The 17,844-nt window shown below is 45.7% G+C and overlaps 1 protein-coding gene across 13 annotated transcripts in view; it reads right to left on the bottom strand.

The window, feature by feature from the left end:
* Window positions 1-17,844, bottom strand: part of dlg1a (discs large MAGUK scaffold protein 1a) — a 389,839-nt gene that overhangs the window by 30,397 nt on the left and 341,598 nt on the right. For 9 of the 13 annotated variants that reach the window (XM_045687910.1, XM_045687907.1, XM_045687909.1 and 6 more), the window contains 3 exons: window positions 13,865-13,967; window positions 8,985-9,026; window positions 5,620-5,670 (listed from right to left, as the gene is read on the bottom strand). In XM_045687910.1, the coding sequence (XP_045543866.1) occupies window positions 5,620-5,670; window positions 8,985-9,026; window positions 13,865-13,967 (196 nt within the window). Of the gene's footprint in view, window positions 1-5,619; window positions 5,671-8,984; window positions 9,027-13,398; window positions 13,421-13,864; window positions 13,968-17,844 lie in introns of all 13 variants that reach the window. The other 4 variants (XM_045687913.1, XM_045687915.1, XM_045687908.1 and 1 more) reach the window with 3 other exon arrangements.

The raw sequence follows: 17,844 nt of genomic DNA, 5'->3' as shown, positions 1-17,844 counted from the left end.
TGATGTGTGTGTGTCAGGTGATGTGTGTGTGTCAGGTGATGTGTGTCAGGAGATGTGTGTGTGACAGGTGATGTGTGTTGTGTGACAGGTGATGTGTTTTGTGACAGGTGATGTGTTGTGTGACAGGTGATGTGTTGTGTGACAGGTGATGTGTGTGTGTCAGGTGATGTGTGTGTGTCAGGTGATGTGTGTGTGTCAGGTAATGTGTGTGTGACAGGTGATGTGTGTGTGTCAGGAGATGTGTGTGTGTCAGGAGATGTGTGTGTGACAGGTGATGTGTTGTGTGTCAGGTGATGTGTTGTGTGTCAGGTGATGTGTTGTGTGTCAGGTGATGTGTTGTGTGTCAGGTGATGTGTGTGTGTCAGGTGATGTGTGTGTGTCAGGTGATGTGTTGTGTGTCAGGTGATGTGTTGTGTGTCAGGTGATGTGTTGTGTGTCAGGTGATGTGTGTGTGTCAGGTGATGTGTGTGTGACAGGTGATGTGTGTGTGACAGGTGATGTGTGTGTGTCAGGAGATGTGTGTCAGGTGATGTGTTGTGTGACAGGTGATGTGTGTGTGTCAGGTGATGTGTGTGTGACAGGTGATGTGTGTGTGTCAGGAGATGTGTGTGTGTGACAGGTGATGTGTGTGTGTCAGGAGATGTGTGTCAGGTGATGTGTGTGTGACAGGTGATGTGTTGTGTGTCAGGTGATGTGTGTGTGTGACAGGTGATGTGTGTGTGTCAGGAGATGTGTGTCAGGTAATGTGTGTGTGACAGGTGATGTGTGTCAGGTGATGTGTTGTGTGTGACAGGTGATGTGTTGTGTGTGACAGGTGATGTGTGTGTGTCAGGTGATGTGTGTGTGTCAGGTGATGTGTGTGTGTCAGGTGATGTGTGTGTGTCAGGAGATGTGTGTGTGTCAGGAGATGTGTGTCAGGTGATGTGTGTGTGTCAGGAGATGTGTGTGTGTGTCAGGTGATGTGTGTGTGTCAGGTGATGTGTGTGTGTCAGGTGATGTGTGTGTGTCAGGTGATGTGTGTGTGTCAGGTGATGTGTGTGTGTCAGGTGATGTGTGTGTGTCAGGAGATGTGTGTGTGACAGGTGATGTGTGTGTGACAGGTGATGTGTGTGTGACAGGTGATGTGTGTGTGTCAGGAGATGTGTGTGTGTCAGGAGATGTGTGTGTGACAGGTGATGTGTGTGTGTGACAGGTGATGTGTTGTGTGTCAGGTGATGTGTTGTGTGTCAGGTGATGTGTGTGTGTCAGGTGATGTGTGTGTGTCAGGTGATGTGTTGTGTGTCAGGTGATGTGTGTGTGTCAGGTGATGTGTGTGTGACAGGTGATGTGTGTGTGACAGGTGATGTGTGTGTGTCAGGAGATGTGTGTCAGGTGATGTGTTGTGTGACAGGTGATGTGTGTGTGTCAGGTGATGTGTGTGTGACAGGTGATGTGTGTGTGACAGGTGATGTGTGTGTGTGACAGGTTATGTGTGTGTGTCAGGAGATGTGTGTCAGGTAATGTGTGTGTGACAGGTGATGTGTGTCAGGTGATGTGTGTGTGACAGGTGATGTGTGTGTGTCAGGAGATGTGTGTCAGGTGATGTGTTGTGTGTGACAGGTGATGTGTGTGTGTCAGGTGATGTGTGTGTGTCAGGTGATGTGTGTGTGTCAGGTGATGTGTGTGTGTTAGGAGATGTGTGTGTGTCAGGAGATGTGTGTCAGGTGATGTGTGCGTGTCAGGAGATGTGTGTGTGTCAGGTGATGTGTGTCAGGAGATGCGTGTCAGGAGATGTGTGTGTGTCAGGTGATGTGTGTGTGTCAGGTGATGTGTGTGTGTCAGGTGATGTGTTGTGTGACAGGTGATGTGTTGTGTGACAGGTGATGTGTTGTGTGACAGGTGATGTGTGTGTGACAGGTGATGTGTGTGTGTCAGGTGATGTGTGTGTGTCAGGTGATGTGTGTGTGTCAGGTGATGTGTGTGTGTCAGGTGATGTGTGTTGTGTGACAGGTGATGTGATGTGTGTGTGTCAGGTGATGTGTGTGTGACAGGTGATGTGTGTGTGTCAGGTGATGTGTGTGTGACAGGAGATGTGTGTGTGACAGGAGATGTGTGTGTGACAGGTGATGTGTGTGTGACAGGTGATGTGTGTGTGACAGGTGATGAGTGTGTGTCAGGAGATGTGTGTGTGTCAGGAGATGTGTGTGTGTCAGGTGATGTGTGTGTGACAGGTGATGTGTGTGTGACAGGTGATGTGTGTGTGTGTCAGGAGATGTGTGTGTGACAGGTGATGTGTGTGTGTTAGGTGATGTGTGTGTGTCAGGTGATGTGTGTGTGTCAGGAGATGTGTGTGTCACAGGTGATGTGTGTGTGTCAGGAGATGTGTGTCAGGTGATGTGTGTGTGACAGGTGATGTGTTGTGTGACAGGTGATGTATGTGTGTCAGGTGATGTGTGTGTGTCAGGTGATGTGTGTGTGTCAGGTGATGTGTGTGTGTCAGGTGATGTGTGTGTGTTAGGAGATGTGTGTGTGTCAGGAGATGTGTGTCAGGTGATGTGTGCGTGTCAGGTGATGTGTGCGTGTCAGGAGATGTGTCTGTGACAGGTGATGTGTGTGTGTCAGGTGATGCGTGTCAGGAGATGCGTGTCAGGAGATGTGTGTGTGTCAGGTGATGTGTGTGTGTCAGGTGATGTGTTGTGTGACAGGTGATGTGTTGTGTGACAGGTGATGTGTGTGTGTCAGGTGATGTGTGTGTGTCAGGTGATGTGTTGTGTGACAGGTGATGTGTTGTGTACCAGGTGATGTGTGTGTGACAGGTGATGTGTGTGTGTCAGGTGATGTGTGTGTGTCAGGTGATGTGTGTGTGTCAGGTGATGTGTGTTGTGTGACAGGTGATTTGATGTCTGTGTGTCAGGTGATGTGTGTGTGACAGGTGATGTGTGTGTGTCAGGTGATGTGTGTGTGACAGGAGATGTGTGTGTGACAGGAGATGTGTGTGTGACAGGTGATGTGTGTGTGACAGGTGATGTGTGTGTGTCAGGAGATGTGTGTGTGTCAGGTGATGTGTGTGTGACAGGTGATGTGTGTGTGACAGGTGATGTGTGTGTGTCAGGAGATGTGTGTGTGACAGGTGATGTGTGTGTGTTAGGTGATGTGTGTGTGTCAGGTGATGTGTGTGTGTCAGGAGATGTATGTGTGTCAGGTGATGTGTTGTGTGTCAGGTGATGTGTGTGGGTCAGGTGATGTGTGTGTGTGACAGGTGATGTGTGTGTGTGACAGGTGATGTGTGTGTGACAGGTGATGTGTGTGTGTCAGGTGATGTGTGTGTGACAGGTGATGTGTGTGTGACAGCTGATGTGTGTGTGACAGCTGATGTGTGTGTGACAGCTGATGTGTGTGTGACAGGTGATGTGTGTGTGACAGGTGATGTGTGTGTGACAGGTGATGTGTGTGTGACAGGTGATGTGTGTGTGTCAGGAGATGTGTGTCAGGTGATGTGTGTGTGACAGGTGATGTGTTGTGTGACAGGTGATGTATGTGTGTCAGGTGATGTGTGTGGGTCAGGTGATGTGTGTGTGACAGGTGATGTGTGTGTGTCAGGTGATGTGTGTGTGTCAGGTGATGTGTGTGTGACAGGTGATGTGTGTTGTGTGACAGGTGATGTGATGTGTGTGTGTCAGGTGATGTGTGTGTGACAGGTGATGTGTGTGTGTCAGGTGATGTGTGTGTGACAGGAGATGTGTGTGTGACAGGAGATGTGTGTGTGACAGGTGATGTGTGTGTGACAGGTGATGTGTGTGTGACAGGTGATGTGTGTGTGTCAGGAGATGTGTGTGTGTCAGGAGATGTGTGTGTGTCAGGTGATGTGTGTGTGACAGGTGATGTGTGTGTGACAGGTGATGTGTGTGTGACAGGTGATGTGTGTGTGTCAGGAGATGTGTGTGTGACAGGTGATGTGTGTGTGTTAGGTGATGTGTGTGTGTCAGGTGATGTGTGTGTGTCAGGAGATGTGTGTCAGGTGATGTGTGTGTGACAGGTGATGTGTGTCAGGTGATGTGTGTGTGACAGGTGATGTGTTGTGTGACAGGTGATGTATGTGTGTCAGGTGATGTGTGTGGGTCAGGTGATGTGTGTGTGACAGGTGATGTGTGTGTGACAGGTGATGTGTGTGTGTCAGGTGATGTGTGTGTGTCAGGTGATGTGTGTGTGTCAGGTGATGTGTGTTGTGTGACAGGTGATGTGATGTGTGTGTGTCAGGTGATGTGTGTGTGACAGGTGATGTGTGTGTGTCAGGTGATGTGTGTGTGACAGGAGATGTGTGTGTGACAGGAGATGTGTGTGTGACAGGTGATGTGTGTGTGACAGGTGATGTGTGTGTGACAGGTGATGTGTGTGTGTCAGGAGATGTGTGTGTGTCAGGAGATGTGTGTGTGTCAGGTGATGTGTGTGTGACAGGTGATGTGTGTGTGACAGGTGATGTGTGTGTGTCAGGAGATGTGTGTGTGACAGGTGATGTGTGTGTGTTAGGTGATGTGTGTGTGTCAGGTGATGTGTGTGTCACAGGTGATGTGTGTGTGTCAGGAGATGTGTGTCAGGTGATGTGTGTGTGACAGGTGATGTGTTGTGTGACAGGTGATGTATGTGTGTCAGGTGATGTGTTGTGTGTCAGGTGATGTGTGTGGGTCAGGTGATGTGTGTTTGACAGGTGATGTGTGTGTGTGACAGGTGATGTGTGTGTGACAGGTGATGTGTGTGTGTCAGGTGATGTGTGTGTGACAGGTGATGTGTGTGTGACAGCTGATGTGTGTGTGACAGGTGATGTGTGTGTGACAGGTGATGTGTGTGTCACAGGTGATGTGTGTGTGTCAGGAGATGTGTGTCAGGTGATGTGTGTGTGACAGGTGATGTGTTGTGTGACAGGTGATGTATGTGTGTCAGGTGATGTGTTGTGTGTCAGGTGATGTGTGTGGGTCAGGTGATGTGTGTGGGTCAGGTGATGTGTGTGTGTGACAGGTGATGTGTGTGTGTGACAGGTGATGTGTGTGTGACAGGTGATGTGTGTGTGTCAGGTGATGTGTGTGTGACAGGTGATGTGTGTGTGACAGCTGATGTGTGTGTGACAGCTGATGTGTGTGTGACAGGTGATGTGTGTGTGACAGGTGATGTGTGTGTGACAGGTGATGTGTGTGTGTGACAGGTGATGTGTGTGTGTGACAGGTGATGTGTTGTGTTTCAGGTGATGTGTGTGTGTCAGGTGATGTGTGTGTGACAGGTGATGTGTGTGTGTCAGGAGATGTGTGACAGGTGATGTGTGTGTGTCAGGAGATGTGTGTGTGTCAGGTGATGTGTGTGTGTCAGGTGATGTGTGTGTGTCAGGTGATGTGTGTGTGTCAGGTGATGTGTGTGTGTCAGGTGATGTGTGTGTGACAGGTGATGTGTGTGTGACAGGTGATGTGTGTGTGACAGGTGATGTGTGTGTGTCAGGTGATGTGTGTGACAGGTGATGTGTTGTGTGACAGGTGATGTGTTGTGTGACAGGTGATGTGTGTGTGACAGGTGATGTGTGTATGTGTGTGTGACAGGTGATGTGTGTGTGACAGGTGATGCGTGACAGAGATGAGGATGTAAGCTGTGTCTTACCTTCCTGCTGTGTGACTGGCTCGTAGGACAGGACGTATTCCTCTTGGCCACCTGATTGGACGGACAGAACAGGCGACCATGTTTAGACGAACAGTATCGGTGCAGTGGTCACTGTGATTAGGGTTAGGAGCTAGACTAGCTGTCGGCATGCGATGAGTGTGTGTGTTTGTCTACCAGTATTTGCCTGTTGTCATCTATCAGATCAGTGTAGATTTAACAGCAGCAGATTTAATAGCAGCAGATTTAACAGCAGCAGATTTAACAGCTGTAGATTTAACAGCTGTAGATTTAACAGCAGCAGATTTAACAGCTGTAGATTTAACAGCTGTAGATTTAACAGCAGTAGATTTAACAGCTGTAGATTTAACAGCAGCAGATTTAACAGCTGTAGATTTAACAGCAGCAGATTTAACAGCAGCAGATTTAACAGCAGCAGATTTAACAGCTGTAGATTTAACAGCTGTAGATTTAACAGCAGCAGATTTAACAGCTGTAGATTTAACAGCTGTAGATTTAACAGCAGTAGATTTAACAGCTGTAGATTTAACAGCAGCAGATTTAACAGCTGTAGATTTAACAGCAGCAGATTTAACAGCTGTAGATTTAACAGCAGCAGATTTAACAGCAGCAGATTTAACAGCTGTAGATTTAACAGCTGTAGATTTAACAGCTGTAGATTTAACAGCAGTAGATTTAACAGCTGTAGATTTAACAGCAGTAGATTTAACAGCTGTAGATTTAACAGCAGCAGATTTAACAGCTGCAGATTTAACAGCTGTAGATTTAACAGCTGTAGATTTAACAGCAGCAGATTTAACAGCTGTAGATTTAACAGCTGTAGATTTAACAGCAGTAGATTTAACAGCTGTAGATTTAACAGCAGCAGATTTAACAGCTGTAGATTTAACAGCAGCAGATTTAACAGCAGCAGATTTAACAGCAGCAGATTTAACAGCTGTAGATTTAACAGCTGTAGATTTAACAGCAGCAGATTTAACAGCAGCAGATTTAACAGCTGTAGATTTAACAGCTGTAGATTTAACAGCAGCAGATTTAACAGCAGCAGATTTAACAGCTGTAGATTTAACAGCTGTAGATTTAACAGCAGTAGATTTAACAGCTGTAGATTTAACAGCAGCAGATTTAACAGCTGTAGATTTAACAGCAGCAGATTTAACAGCTGTAGATTTAACAGCAGCAGATTTAACAGCAGCAGATTTAACAGCTGTAGATTTAACAGCTGTAGATTTAACAGCTGTAGATTTAACAGCAGTAGATTTAACAGCTGCAGATTTAACAGCTGCAGATTTAACAGCTGCAGATTTAACAGCTGCAGATTTAACAGCAGCAGATTTAACAGCAGCAGATTTAACAGCAGTAGATTTAACAGCAGCAGATTTAACAGCAGCAGATTTAACAGCTGTAGATTTAACAGCTGCAGATTTAACAGCAGTAGATTTAACAGCTGTAGATTTAACAGCTGTAGATTTAACAGCAGCAGATTTAACAGCTGCAGATTTAACAGCAGTAGATTTAACAGCTGTAGATTTAACAGCTGTAGATTTAACAGCTGTAGATTTAACAGCTGTAGATTTAACAGCTGTAGATTTAACAGCAGCAGATTTAACAGCTGCAGATTTAACAGCAGTAGATTTAACAGCAGCAGATTTAACAGCTGCAGATTTAACAGCAGTAGATTTAACAGCTGTAGATTTAACAGCAGCAGATTTAACAGCTGTAGATTTAACAGCTGTAGATTTAACAGCTGCAGATTTAACAGCTATAGATTTAACAGCTGTAGATTTAACAGCTGCAGATTTAACAGCAGCAGATTTAACAGCTGCAGATTTAACAGCAGTAGATTTAACAGCTGTAGATTTAACAGCAGCAGATTTAACAGCTGTAGATTTAACAGCTGTAGATTTAACAGCTGCAGATTTAACAGCTATAGATTTAACAGCTGTAGATTTAACAGCTGCAGATTTAACAGCAGCAGATTTAACAGCAGTAGATTTAACAGCAGTAGATTTAACAGCTGTAGATTTAACAGCTGTAGATTTAACAGCAGCAGATTTAACAGCTGCAGATTTAACAGCAGCAGATTTAACAGCTGCAGATTTAACAGCTGTAGATTTAACAGCTGTAGATTTAACAGCTGTAGATTTAACAGCAGCAGATTTAACAGCAGCAGATTTAACAGCTGCAGATTTAACAGCAGTAGATTTAACAGCAGCAGATTTAACAGCTGCAGATTTAACAGCAGTAGATTTAACAGCTGTAGATTTAACAGCTGTAGATTTAACAGCTGCAGATTTAACAGCTGCAGATTTAACAGCTGTAGATTTAACAGCTGTAGATTTAACAGCTGTAGATTTAACAGCAGCAGATTTAACAGCAGTAGATTTAACAGCTGTAGATTTAACAGCTGCAGATTTAACAGCAGCAGATTTAACAGCTGCAGATTTAACAGCAGTAGATTTAACAGCTGTAGATTTAACAGCTGTAGATTTAACAGCAGCAGATTTAACAGCTGCAGATTTAACAGCAGTAGATTTAACAGCTGTAGATTTAACAGCTGTAGATTTAACAGCTGCAGATTTAACAGCTGTAGATTTAACAGCTGCAGATTTAACAGCAGCAGATTTAACAGCTGTAGATTTAACAGCAGTAGATTTAACAGCTGTAGATTTAACAGCTGCAGATTTAACAGCAGCAGATTTAACAGCTGTAGATTTAACAGCAGCAGATTTAACAGCTGTAGATTTAACAGCAGCAGATTTAACAGCTGTAGAGAGCAGAGCACACTATAGACTCTTTCTATGTTCTCTCACACAAACACACTGCTAAAGATCCACATCAGTTTCATATCAGTCCAGTAAACCTCCTAAAATGACTGCTATTTCAACATGCATCCATGAAGGAAGCAGCTTGGGGACTCTAATGTGTGACCCTCAGAATGCTGCTCAGACCAAACACACACAGTAGACAGAGCACCAGCAACATGACAACAGAGAAGCGGAAAAACAACTATTACAGAATAGAGCCAACGGTCGACAGAGGGAGAGAGGGATGGAGAGAGGGATGGAGAGAGGGATGGAGAGAGGGAAGGAGAGGGATGGAGAGAGGGAAGGAGAGGGATGGAGAGAGGGATGGAGAGAGAGATGGAGAGAGAGATGGAGAGAGGGAAGGAGAGAGGGATGGAGAGAAGGATGGAGAGAGGGACGGAGAGAGGGATGGAGAGAGGGAAGGAGATAGGGAAGGAGAGAGGGAAGGAGATAGGGATGGAGAGAGGGAAGGAGAGAGGGAAGGAGAGAGGGATGGAGAGAGGGAAGGAGAGAGAGAAGGAGAGGCACACCAGGACTTACGGTAACTACTTTCACTATCACTGGCGTTAGAGGTAACATGCTCTGAAAGTATAACAAAGGGAATGTCAGCACCACAGAAACACATTTACAGATACACCCATCCCACCGATGACGTCTATGGAGGTACTTAATACAAGGTGACAACATGAAGACACAGAGATACCCAGGAACACCAGGAGAGGGCAGTGCTAGGAACCGTAAGGAGGTGGGAACATTGTATTGTGCATTCTATAGTTAGGTTTTGTGAAGGGCAGTATTATGTGAAGGGCATTATGACGGTATATCTGGGAGACCTTCCCCTTGCATCCTTCCATTAGATCACGGTAGGTCCTATCACATCAAGGTAAATGACCATGTTAATGACCAATGTTAATGTGTGTTTTCATGCTTTTCTTTCCAACACGTTGACCCTGCGGCCATTTTGGATCAAGTCTCTCTTGTAAAATAGATTATATCTCACCTGAAAAAATAAAAGGTGAAGTAAAAATATGTTTTTATTTAAATGATGGTTGAAAAAGCACAACATCCAGGACTCCTGAAGGTTCTTAAGACAGCCAAGGGGTTGGAACAGAAATACATTCAACGGAAAAGGACCCCAACACCAAGGTGATTCTGACAGTGGTATGTTCCAGAGTCTCCTGGACTACACAGCAGACTTTCTAATATGTCTATTAAGTCCCCTAGATTATTCAAATGACTGTTTTCTCTACTGCAGTGATTCCCAATCAGGAGTACTAAGATCCCTGGGGGTACTTGGCCTATCCAAAGGGTGTAATAGGATCCCTGGGGGTACTTGGCCTATCCACAGGGTGTACTAGGACCCCTGGGGGTACTTGGCCTATCAACAGGGTGTATTAGGACCCCTGGGGGTACTTGGCCTATCCACAGGGTGTACTAGGATCCCTGGGGGTACTTGGCCTATCCACAGGGTGTATTAGGACCCCTGGGGGTACTTGGCCTATCCACAGGGAGTATTAGGACCCCTGGGGGCACTTGGCCTATCCACAGGGTGTATTAGTACCCCTGGGGGTACTTGGCCTATCCACAGGGTGTACTAGGATCCCTGGGGGTACTTGGCCTATCCACAGGGTGTACTAGGACCCCTGGGGGTACTTGGCCTATCCACAGGGTGTATTAGGACCCCTGGGGGTACTTGGCCTATCCACAGGGTGTATTAGGACCCCTGGGGGTACTTGGCATATCAACAGGGTGTATCAGGACCCCTGGGGGTACTTGGCCTATCCACAGGGTGTATCAGGACCTCTGGGGGTACTTGGCCTATCCACAGGGTGTATCAGGACCCCTGGGGGTACTTGGCCTATCCACAGGGAGTATTAGGACCCCTGGGGGTACTTGGCCTATCCACAGGGTGTATTAGGACCCCTGGAGGTACTTGGCCTATCCACAGGGTGTATTAGGACCCCTGGGGGTACTTGGCCTATCCACAGGGTGTACTAGGACCCCTGGGGGTACGTGGCCTATCCACAGGGTGTACTAGGACCCCTGGGGGTACTTGGCATATCAACAGGGTGTACTAGGATCCCTGGGGGTACGTGGCCTATCCACAGGGTGTATTAGGACCCCTGGGGGTACTTGGCCTATCCACAGGGTGTATTATGACCCCTGGGGGTACTTGGCCTATCCACAGGGTGTATTAGGACCCCTGGGGGTACTTGGCATATCATCAGGGTGTATCAGGACCCCTGGGGGTACTTGGCCTATCCACAGGGTGTATCAGGACCTCTGGGGGTACTTGGCCTATCCACAGGGTGTATCAGGACCCCTGGGGGTACTTGGCCTATCCACAGGGAGTATTAGGACCCCTGGGGGTACTTGGCCTATCCACAGGGTGTATTAGGAGCCCTAGGGGTACTTGGCCTATCCACAGGGTGTATTAGGACCCCTGGGGGTACTTGGCCTATCCACAGGGAGTATTAGGACCCCTGGGGGTACTTGGCCTATCCACAGGGAGTATTAGGACCCTTGGGGTACTTGGCATATCAACAGGGTGTATTAGGACCCCTGGGGGTACTTGGCCTATCCACAGGGAGTATTAGGACACCTGGGGGTACTTGGCCTATCCACAGGGAGTATTAGGACCCTTGGGGTACTTGGCATATCCACAGGTTGTATTAGGACCCCTGGGGGTACGTGGCCTATCCACAGGGTGTACTAGGATCCCTGGGGGTACGTGGCCTATCCAAAGGGTGTATTAGGATCCCTGGGGGTACGTGGCCTATCCAAAGGGCGTATTAGGATCCCTGGGGGTACGTGGCCTATCCACAGGGTGTACTAGGATCCCTGGGGGTACGTGGCCTATCCACAGGGTGTACTAGGACCCCTGGGGGTACTTGGCCTATCCACAGGGAGTATTAGGACCCTTGGGGTACTTGGCCTATCCACAGGGTGTATTAGGACCCCTTGGGGTACTTGGTCTATCCACAGCGTGTATTAGGACCCCTGGGGGTACTTGGCCTATCCACAGGGAGTATTAGGACCCTTGGGGTACGTGGCCTATCCACAGCGTGTACTAGGACCCCTGGGGGTACTTGGCCTATATACAGGGAGTATTAGGACCCTTGGGGTACTTGGCCTATCCACAGGGAGTACATGAGGACTCATGAGATCATGTGTTTACTGGTAAAATGCACATGAAGGGGTACTTCAGGGTTACTCTGGGCAGAGCAACATTCAGTTGGTGGCACACTAACCCAAAAAGGTTGGGGACCACTGCTCTACTGTACGTTGAGAACCACCTGTTCTACTGTACGTTGAGAACCACCTGTTCTACTGTACGTTGAGAACCACCTGTTCTACTGTCCGTTGAGAACCACCTGTTCTACTGTCCGTTGAGAACCACCTGTTCTACTGTCCGTTGAGAACCACCGTTCTACTGTACGTTGAGAACCACCGTTCTACTGTACGTTGAGAACCACCTGTTCTACTGTACGTTGAGAACCACCTGTTCTACTGTACGTTGAGAACCACCTGTTCTACTGTACGTTGAGAACCACCTGTTCTTCTGTACGTTGAGAACCGCTGTTCTACTGTACGTTGAGAACCACCTGTTCTACTGTACGTTGAGAACCACTGTTCTACTGTACGTTGAGAACCACCTGTTCTACTGTACGTTGAGAACCACCTGTTCTACTGTACGTTGAGAACCACCTGTTCTACTGTACATTGAGAACATCTGTTCTACTGTCCGTTGAGAACCATCTGTTCTACTGTCCGTTGAGAACCATCTGTTCTACTGTCCGTTGAGAACCATCTGTTCTACTGTCCGTTGAGAACCATCTGTTCTACTGTCCGTTGAGAACCATCTGTTCTACTGTCCGTTGAGAACCATCTGTTCTACTGTCCGTTGAGAACCATCTGTTCTACTGTCCGTTGAGAACCATCTGTTCTACTGTCCGTTGAGAACCATCTGTTCTACTGTATGTTGAGAACCACTGTTCTACTGTTTCTAAATTAGCCCATCTCCATCTTTGCTGGGTAAGGGGAAGTAAATAGCAATAGTGGTCCTACTCTCTAAGGAGGAGCCTGTAACCGTGGAAAAATCAGCCTGCATGATCTGCCGTACAATACCCACCAATGAATCACCAGTGATTAAGTGACATCACCACACTGCATGATTCAGTGTGCTGATGATATTAGTATTGTTGTGCTGTCTACCTAACGACCCTGATGTCCTGCTGTTTGAACACAGTGTACAGAGGCTGAAGGGAAGACTATCTGTTAGATATGAGTGTGTTGGGCTACGTAGTGCTATGTGGATGTGTTGGGCTACGTAGTGCTATGTGGATGTGTTGGCCTATGTTGTGCTATGTGGATGTGTTGGGCTACGTAGTGCTATGTGGATGTGTTGGCCTACGTAGTGCTATGTGGATGTGTTGGGCTACGTAGTGCTATGTGGATGTGTTGGGCTACGTAGTGCTATGTGGATGTGTTGGGCTACGTAGTGCTATGTGGATGTGTTGGGCTACGTAGTGCTATGTGGATGTGTTGGGCTACGTAGTGCTATGTGGATGTGTTGGGCTACGTAGTGCTATGTGGATGTGTTGGGCTACGTAGTGCTATGTGGATGTGTTGGGCTATGTAGTGCTATGTGGATGTGTTGGGCTATGTAGTGCTATGTGGATGTGTTGGGCTATGTAGTGCTATGTGGATGCAATGTGTTCAGAGGGGTACTGTTTGTGCTCTGAACAGAATAGAAGTACAAGCACACCGCTGTATATGTTAGTTATTAAACTAAGCCGACTGTCAAAGCGTTAGAAGCTGGATGTCTATGACAGGTGTTGATGACTGTGAAAGTCCTATTAAGGACTTGGATGACAATATTATATGACTGCGGGGCCTGGGATGAGCTGTAGATGGTTGGTTGTGTGACAGTGGAAAACCTTGTGTGACTTACTCAGTCCTTTGTCATCAGGGTCCTGTGAAGCAAAACAGGAGACACAACCACAAGAGAGACATTCATTACTGGAACATAACACGCTGTTCAACCATCAGACACAACGACCGCAGCGCTGCACTGAACCCAAATGGTCGAAACCAACCAACTGATAAATCAATGAGCAATGCTCAAAGCTACTGGAGCGGAGATGCAGGCCAAGTCCACAGAGGAGTCCTGAGGTAGAGCTATGGTTTAGAGAGGTGGTTGAGCTAAGTATGGTTACAACTTGGGGCCCGGAGTCTTTCCTGGTGGTCATGGCCCTAGTTATTAAAGGCCAATGCTCTACCTTGGTACTAGGGTTAGCTGCTGCAGGGCTAGTTGTTGTGTCTGGCAGTTCCTGTACGGTTCCTGTACAGTTCCTGTGCGTGAGGCTGCCCTGACCTACTGTTCTAGTGACCGTCCGTCTCCATAACGCTTTACTTACGGTCAACATCGCTCGTTTCCTGCTCGCTGTGCTCCTTGCTCTTGTTGTAGAAAGGGAACTTTCGTGAAAATAGGTTCTTTTTACGCTTGTCATTGAATGACTGCTGGGGAAGAGAGTGAGGGAGGGATGGAGGGATGGCGGGTGGAACGGGGTAAAACAAGAAAGGGAAGGATGGAGGAAGGTGTCTAGTATTGGTGTAAACAAAACAAATCCAGGACAGTTACCCACAACCCTCTGAGCTGGACTTGGCAGACATCTTAGTTTAAGTGCACACAACTGACAATCTGTTACCATGAAGCAGGAAGTAATTCTGACCTTTGCGTCCAGATCACTTTGACTTTAGAGTCAATTTAACTCTATAGCTTCAGATTAGGGTAACTTATGAATTATGATCTGGATGAATTGAACGACAACAGAATAAGTATTTTAGACCGCGATGGCTACCGAGTCAGCTCAGTAAATGAAAAGAAATTATCAGACATCTGACCAAATAAATTACAAATTAATAAAAAGACATCCCATAGCCATACTGAATAAAAGCAGGGAGAAGGATGAAAAGACACCCCATAGCCATACTGAATTAAAACAGGGAGAAGGATGAAAAGACACCCCATAGCCATACTGAATTAAAACAGGGAGAAGGATGAAAAGACACCCCATAGCCATACTGAATTAAAACAGGGAGAAGGATTGGAGTGAGAAAGGTTCAAAGTCTTCAACACTAGCCCAATACTCTGTCTAAGCATGCAAAGGAAAGAAGGAAGCTTCACACTCTTTGCATAAAGGAAGGAAGGAAGCATCATGCCATTTGTATAAAGGAAGGAAGGAAGCTTCACACTCTTTGTATAAAGGAAGGAAGGAAGCTTCACACTCTTTGTATAAAGGAAGGAAGGAAGCATCACACTTTGTATAAAGGAAGGAAGCAAGCATCACACTTTGTATAAAGGAAGGAAGCAAGCATCACACTTTGTATAAAGGAAGGAAGCAAGCATCACACTTTGTATAAAGGAAGGAAGCAAGCATCACACTTTGTATAAAGGAAGGAAGGAAGCATCACACTTTGTATAAAGGAAGGAAGCAAGCATCACACTTTGTATAAAGGAAGGAAGCGTCACGCTCATTGCATAAAGGAAGGAAGGAAGCGTCACGCTCTTTGTATAAAGGAAAGAAGGAAGCGTCACGCTCCTTGTATAAAGGAAGGAAGGAAGTATCACGCTCCTTGTATATAAAGGAAGGAAGTATCACGCTCCTTGTGTATAAAGGAAGGAAGCATCACGCTCCTTGTATATAAAGGAAGGAAGTATCACGCTCCTTGTATATAAAGGAAGGAAGAATCACGCTCCTTGTATATAAAGGAAGGAAGTATCACGCTCCTTGTATATAAAGGAAGGAAGCATCACGCTCCTTGTATATAAAGGAAGGAAGTATCACGCTCCTTGTATATAAAGGAAGGAAGTATCACGCTCCTTGTATATAAAGGAAGGAAGTATCACGCTCCTTGTATATAAAGGAAGGAAGTATCACGCTCCTTGTATATAAAGGAAGGAAGTATCACGCTCCTTGTATATAAAGGAAGGAAGTATCACGCTCCTTCTATAAAGGAAGGAAGTATCACGCTCCTTGTATATAAAGGAAGGAAGTATCACGCTCCTTGTATATAAAGGAAGGAAGTATCACGCTCCTTGTATATAAAGGAAGGAAGTATCACGCTCCTTGTATATAAAGGAAGGAAGTATCACGCTCCTTGTATATAAAGGAAGGAAGTATCACGCTCCTTGTATATAAAGGAAGGAAGTATCACGCTCCTTGTATATAAAGGAAGGAAGTATCACGCTCCTTGTATATAAAGGAAGGAAGTATCACGCTCCTTGTATATAAAGGAAGGAAGTATCACGCTCCTTCTATAAAGGAAGGAAGTATCACGCTCCTTCTATAAAGGAAGGAAGTATCACGCTCCTTCTATAAAGGAAGGAAGTATCACGCTCCTTCTATAAAGGAAGGAAGTATCACGCTCCTTCTATAAAGGAAGGAAGTATCACGCTCCTTCTATAAAGGAAGGAAGTATCACGCTCCTTCTATAAAGGAAGGAAGTATCACGCTCCTTCTATAAAGGAAGGAAGTATCACGCTCCTTCTATAAAGGAAGGAAGTATCACACTCCTTGTATCAAGCCTTTTTAGACATTCATTTATAAAAACAAGATCCCTTCCTACATCACCATAACGGATAAATTGCTTCAGCTAGATTTAAGAAACTGATCAACACACAAAAAAGCAAGGAGAAAAAATATGAGGAAGGTGAGGTTGGATTGTATGCATGGAAAGTAGAAAGGAGAGAGGTGGTTGGTGAGTGTAGGTAGTGGAAGCAGTTTGACATCAATGGCAAGCGTATATCAGGCCTCTGCACTATACAGGCCATGCATTTGTCTGGGTGCCATGTTACAACACAAGGATGCCTTCCATATACACATTCTATCTATACAGGTCTGTGCAGATTCATCAGGGAATCTCAAGAGTAAGAGACCTAATCTAGGATCAGCTTCCCCCCTGTCCATATACTCTTATTTAATCCAAAACAGATCCTAGATCAGCCCTCCTCAGAGATCCCAGGAACCACATCAACACGATATAACAATCTAATGATCTCCCTTATTCATAAAGAGTCTCAGAATAGGAGTGCTGATTTAGGATCAGTTTTGCCTTTTAGATCAGGATTATTAAGAGGTGAAATCTGATCCTCGATCAGAAGTCCTTCTCTGAGACGCACTGTGAATACGGCCACTGATCAGATCTGTATAGAATCTGTGCGTGTGGATGAAACGCACCAGTGTGTCAATGCAGCACACTTCTCCTCTGAGAGACTCAGGTGGGGAAATATTTTAGCTGAATAACAAGAGTGTTTTCTCTCGCCGGGAGATCTGGACATGCTGTTAACTATACAGCCTCTCACACACAGACCACCTCAGACAGCCAGAGATTAGTACATTAAACAGTAATTAGTACATTAAACAGTAATTAGTACATTAAACAGTAATGGTACGTTCATTTTGGTCATGTGAAAAAAACAGCTTCACAATATAATTATGGATGGAATGACAACTTGAAATCTGTGTGGATCTAAAATATTATAAACAGCAAAAATATTGTATCTATATAAAATAAAATAATATGTCAGTGTAGTGTAATGAAAAGTAGCATGTTCAGTTTTAAAAAGGTTGTGTTCTTTCTGATGAACCGTGACTAGACTCTCTGGTTTCTGTGTAAACTTTAAAATCAGCCCTAAGTGTGGAAGGAGTGGAGGTGCAATCTAAGTCCTTTGTTCCCAACCAGGAGAATTAGGACCCCTCGGGGGTACTTGGCCTATCCACATGAGGTACTTGATAAGACTCATGAGATCATGTGTTTACTGGTAAAATGCACATGAAGGGGTACTTCAGGGTTACTCTGGGCAGAGCAACATTCAGTTGGTGGCACACTAACCCAAAAAGGTTGGGGACCACTGCTGTAAGTCATTAGTAAAACTGCTCTGAACCAGTCATACTGATGACGTGAGACGATTGTCAACACATGGTATAATATTAGATCATGGGATAACGTTTGTAATGATGTGTGATTTAGTTTTACTGAATTATTTATGGATTTCACAAAGCTTAAAACTACAACTATCTTGAAGAATATCTTATTGTAAGCAATATTTCCATAATAGTATTGATACTGTAACAGAGATTCTCTACCGGTCACCTAACAGAGATCCTCTACCGGTCACCTGACAGAGATCCTCTACCGGTCACCTAACAGAGATCCTCTACAGGTCACCTAACAGAGATCCTCTACTGGTCACCTAACAGAGATCCTCTACTGGTCACCTAACAGAGATCCTCTACCGGTCACCTAACAGAGATCCTCTACCGGTCACCTAACAGAGATCCTCTACTGGTCACCTAACAGAGATCCTCTACTGGTCACCTAACAGAGATCCTCT

Source organism: Salmo salar, chromosome ssa10 (assembly GCF_905237065.1).
Source record: "Salmo salar chromosome ssa10, Ssal_v3.1, whole genome shotgun sequence".
Taxonomy (NCBI): domain Eukaryota; kingdom Metazoa; phylum Chordata; class Actinopteri; order Salmoniformes; family Salmonidae; genus Salmo; species Salmo salar.
Note: the sequence above shows the minus strand (reverse complement) of the source record. Positions and strands in the feature narration are given on the sequence as shown.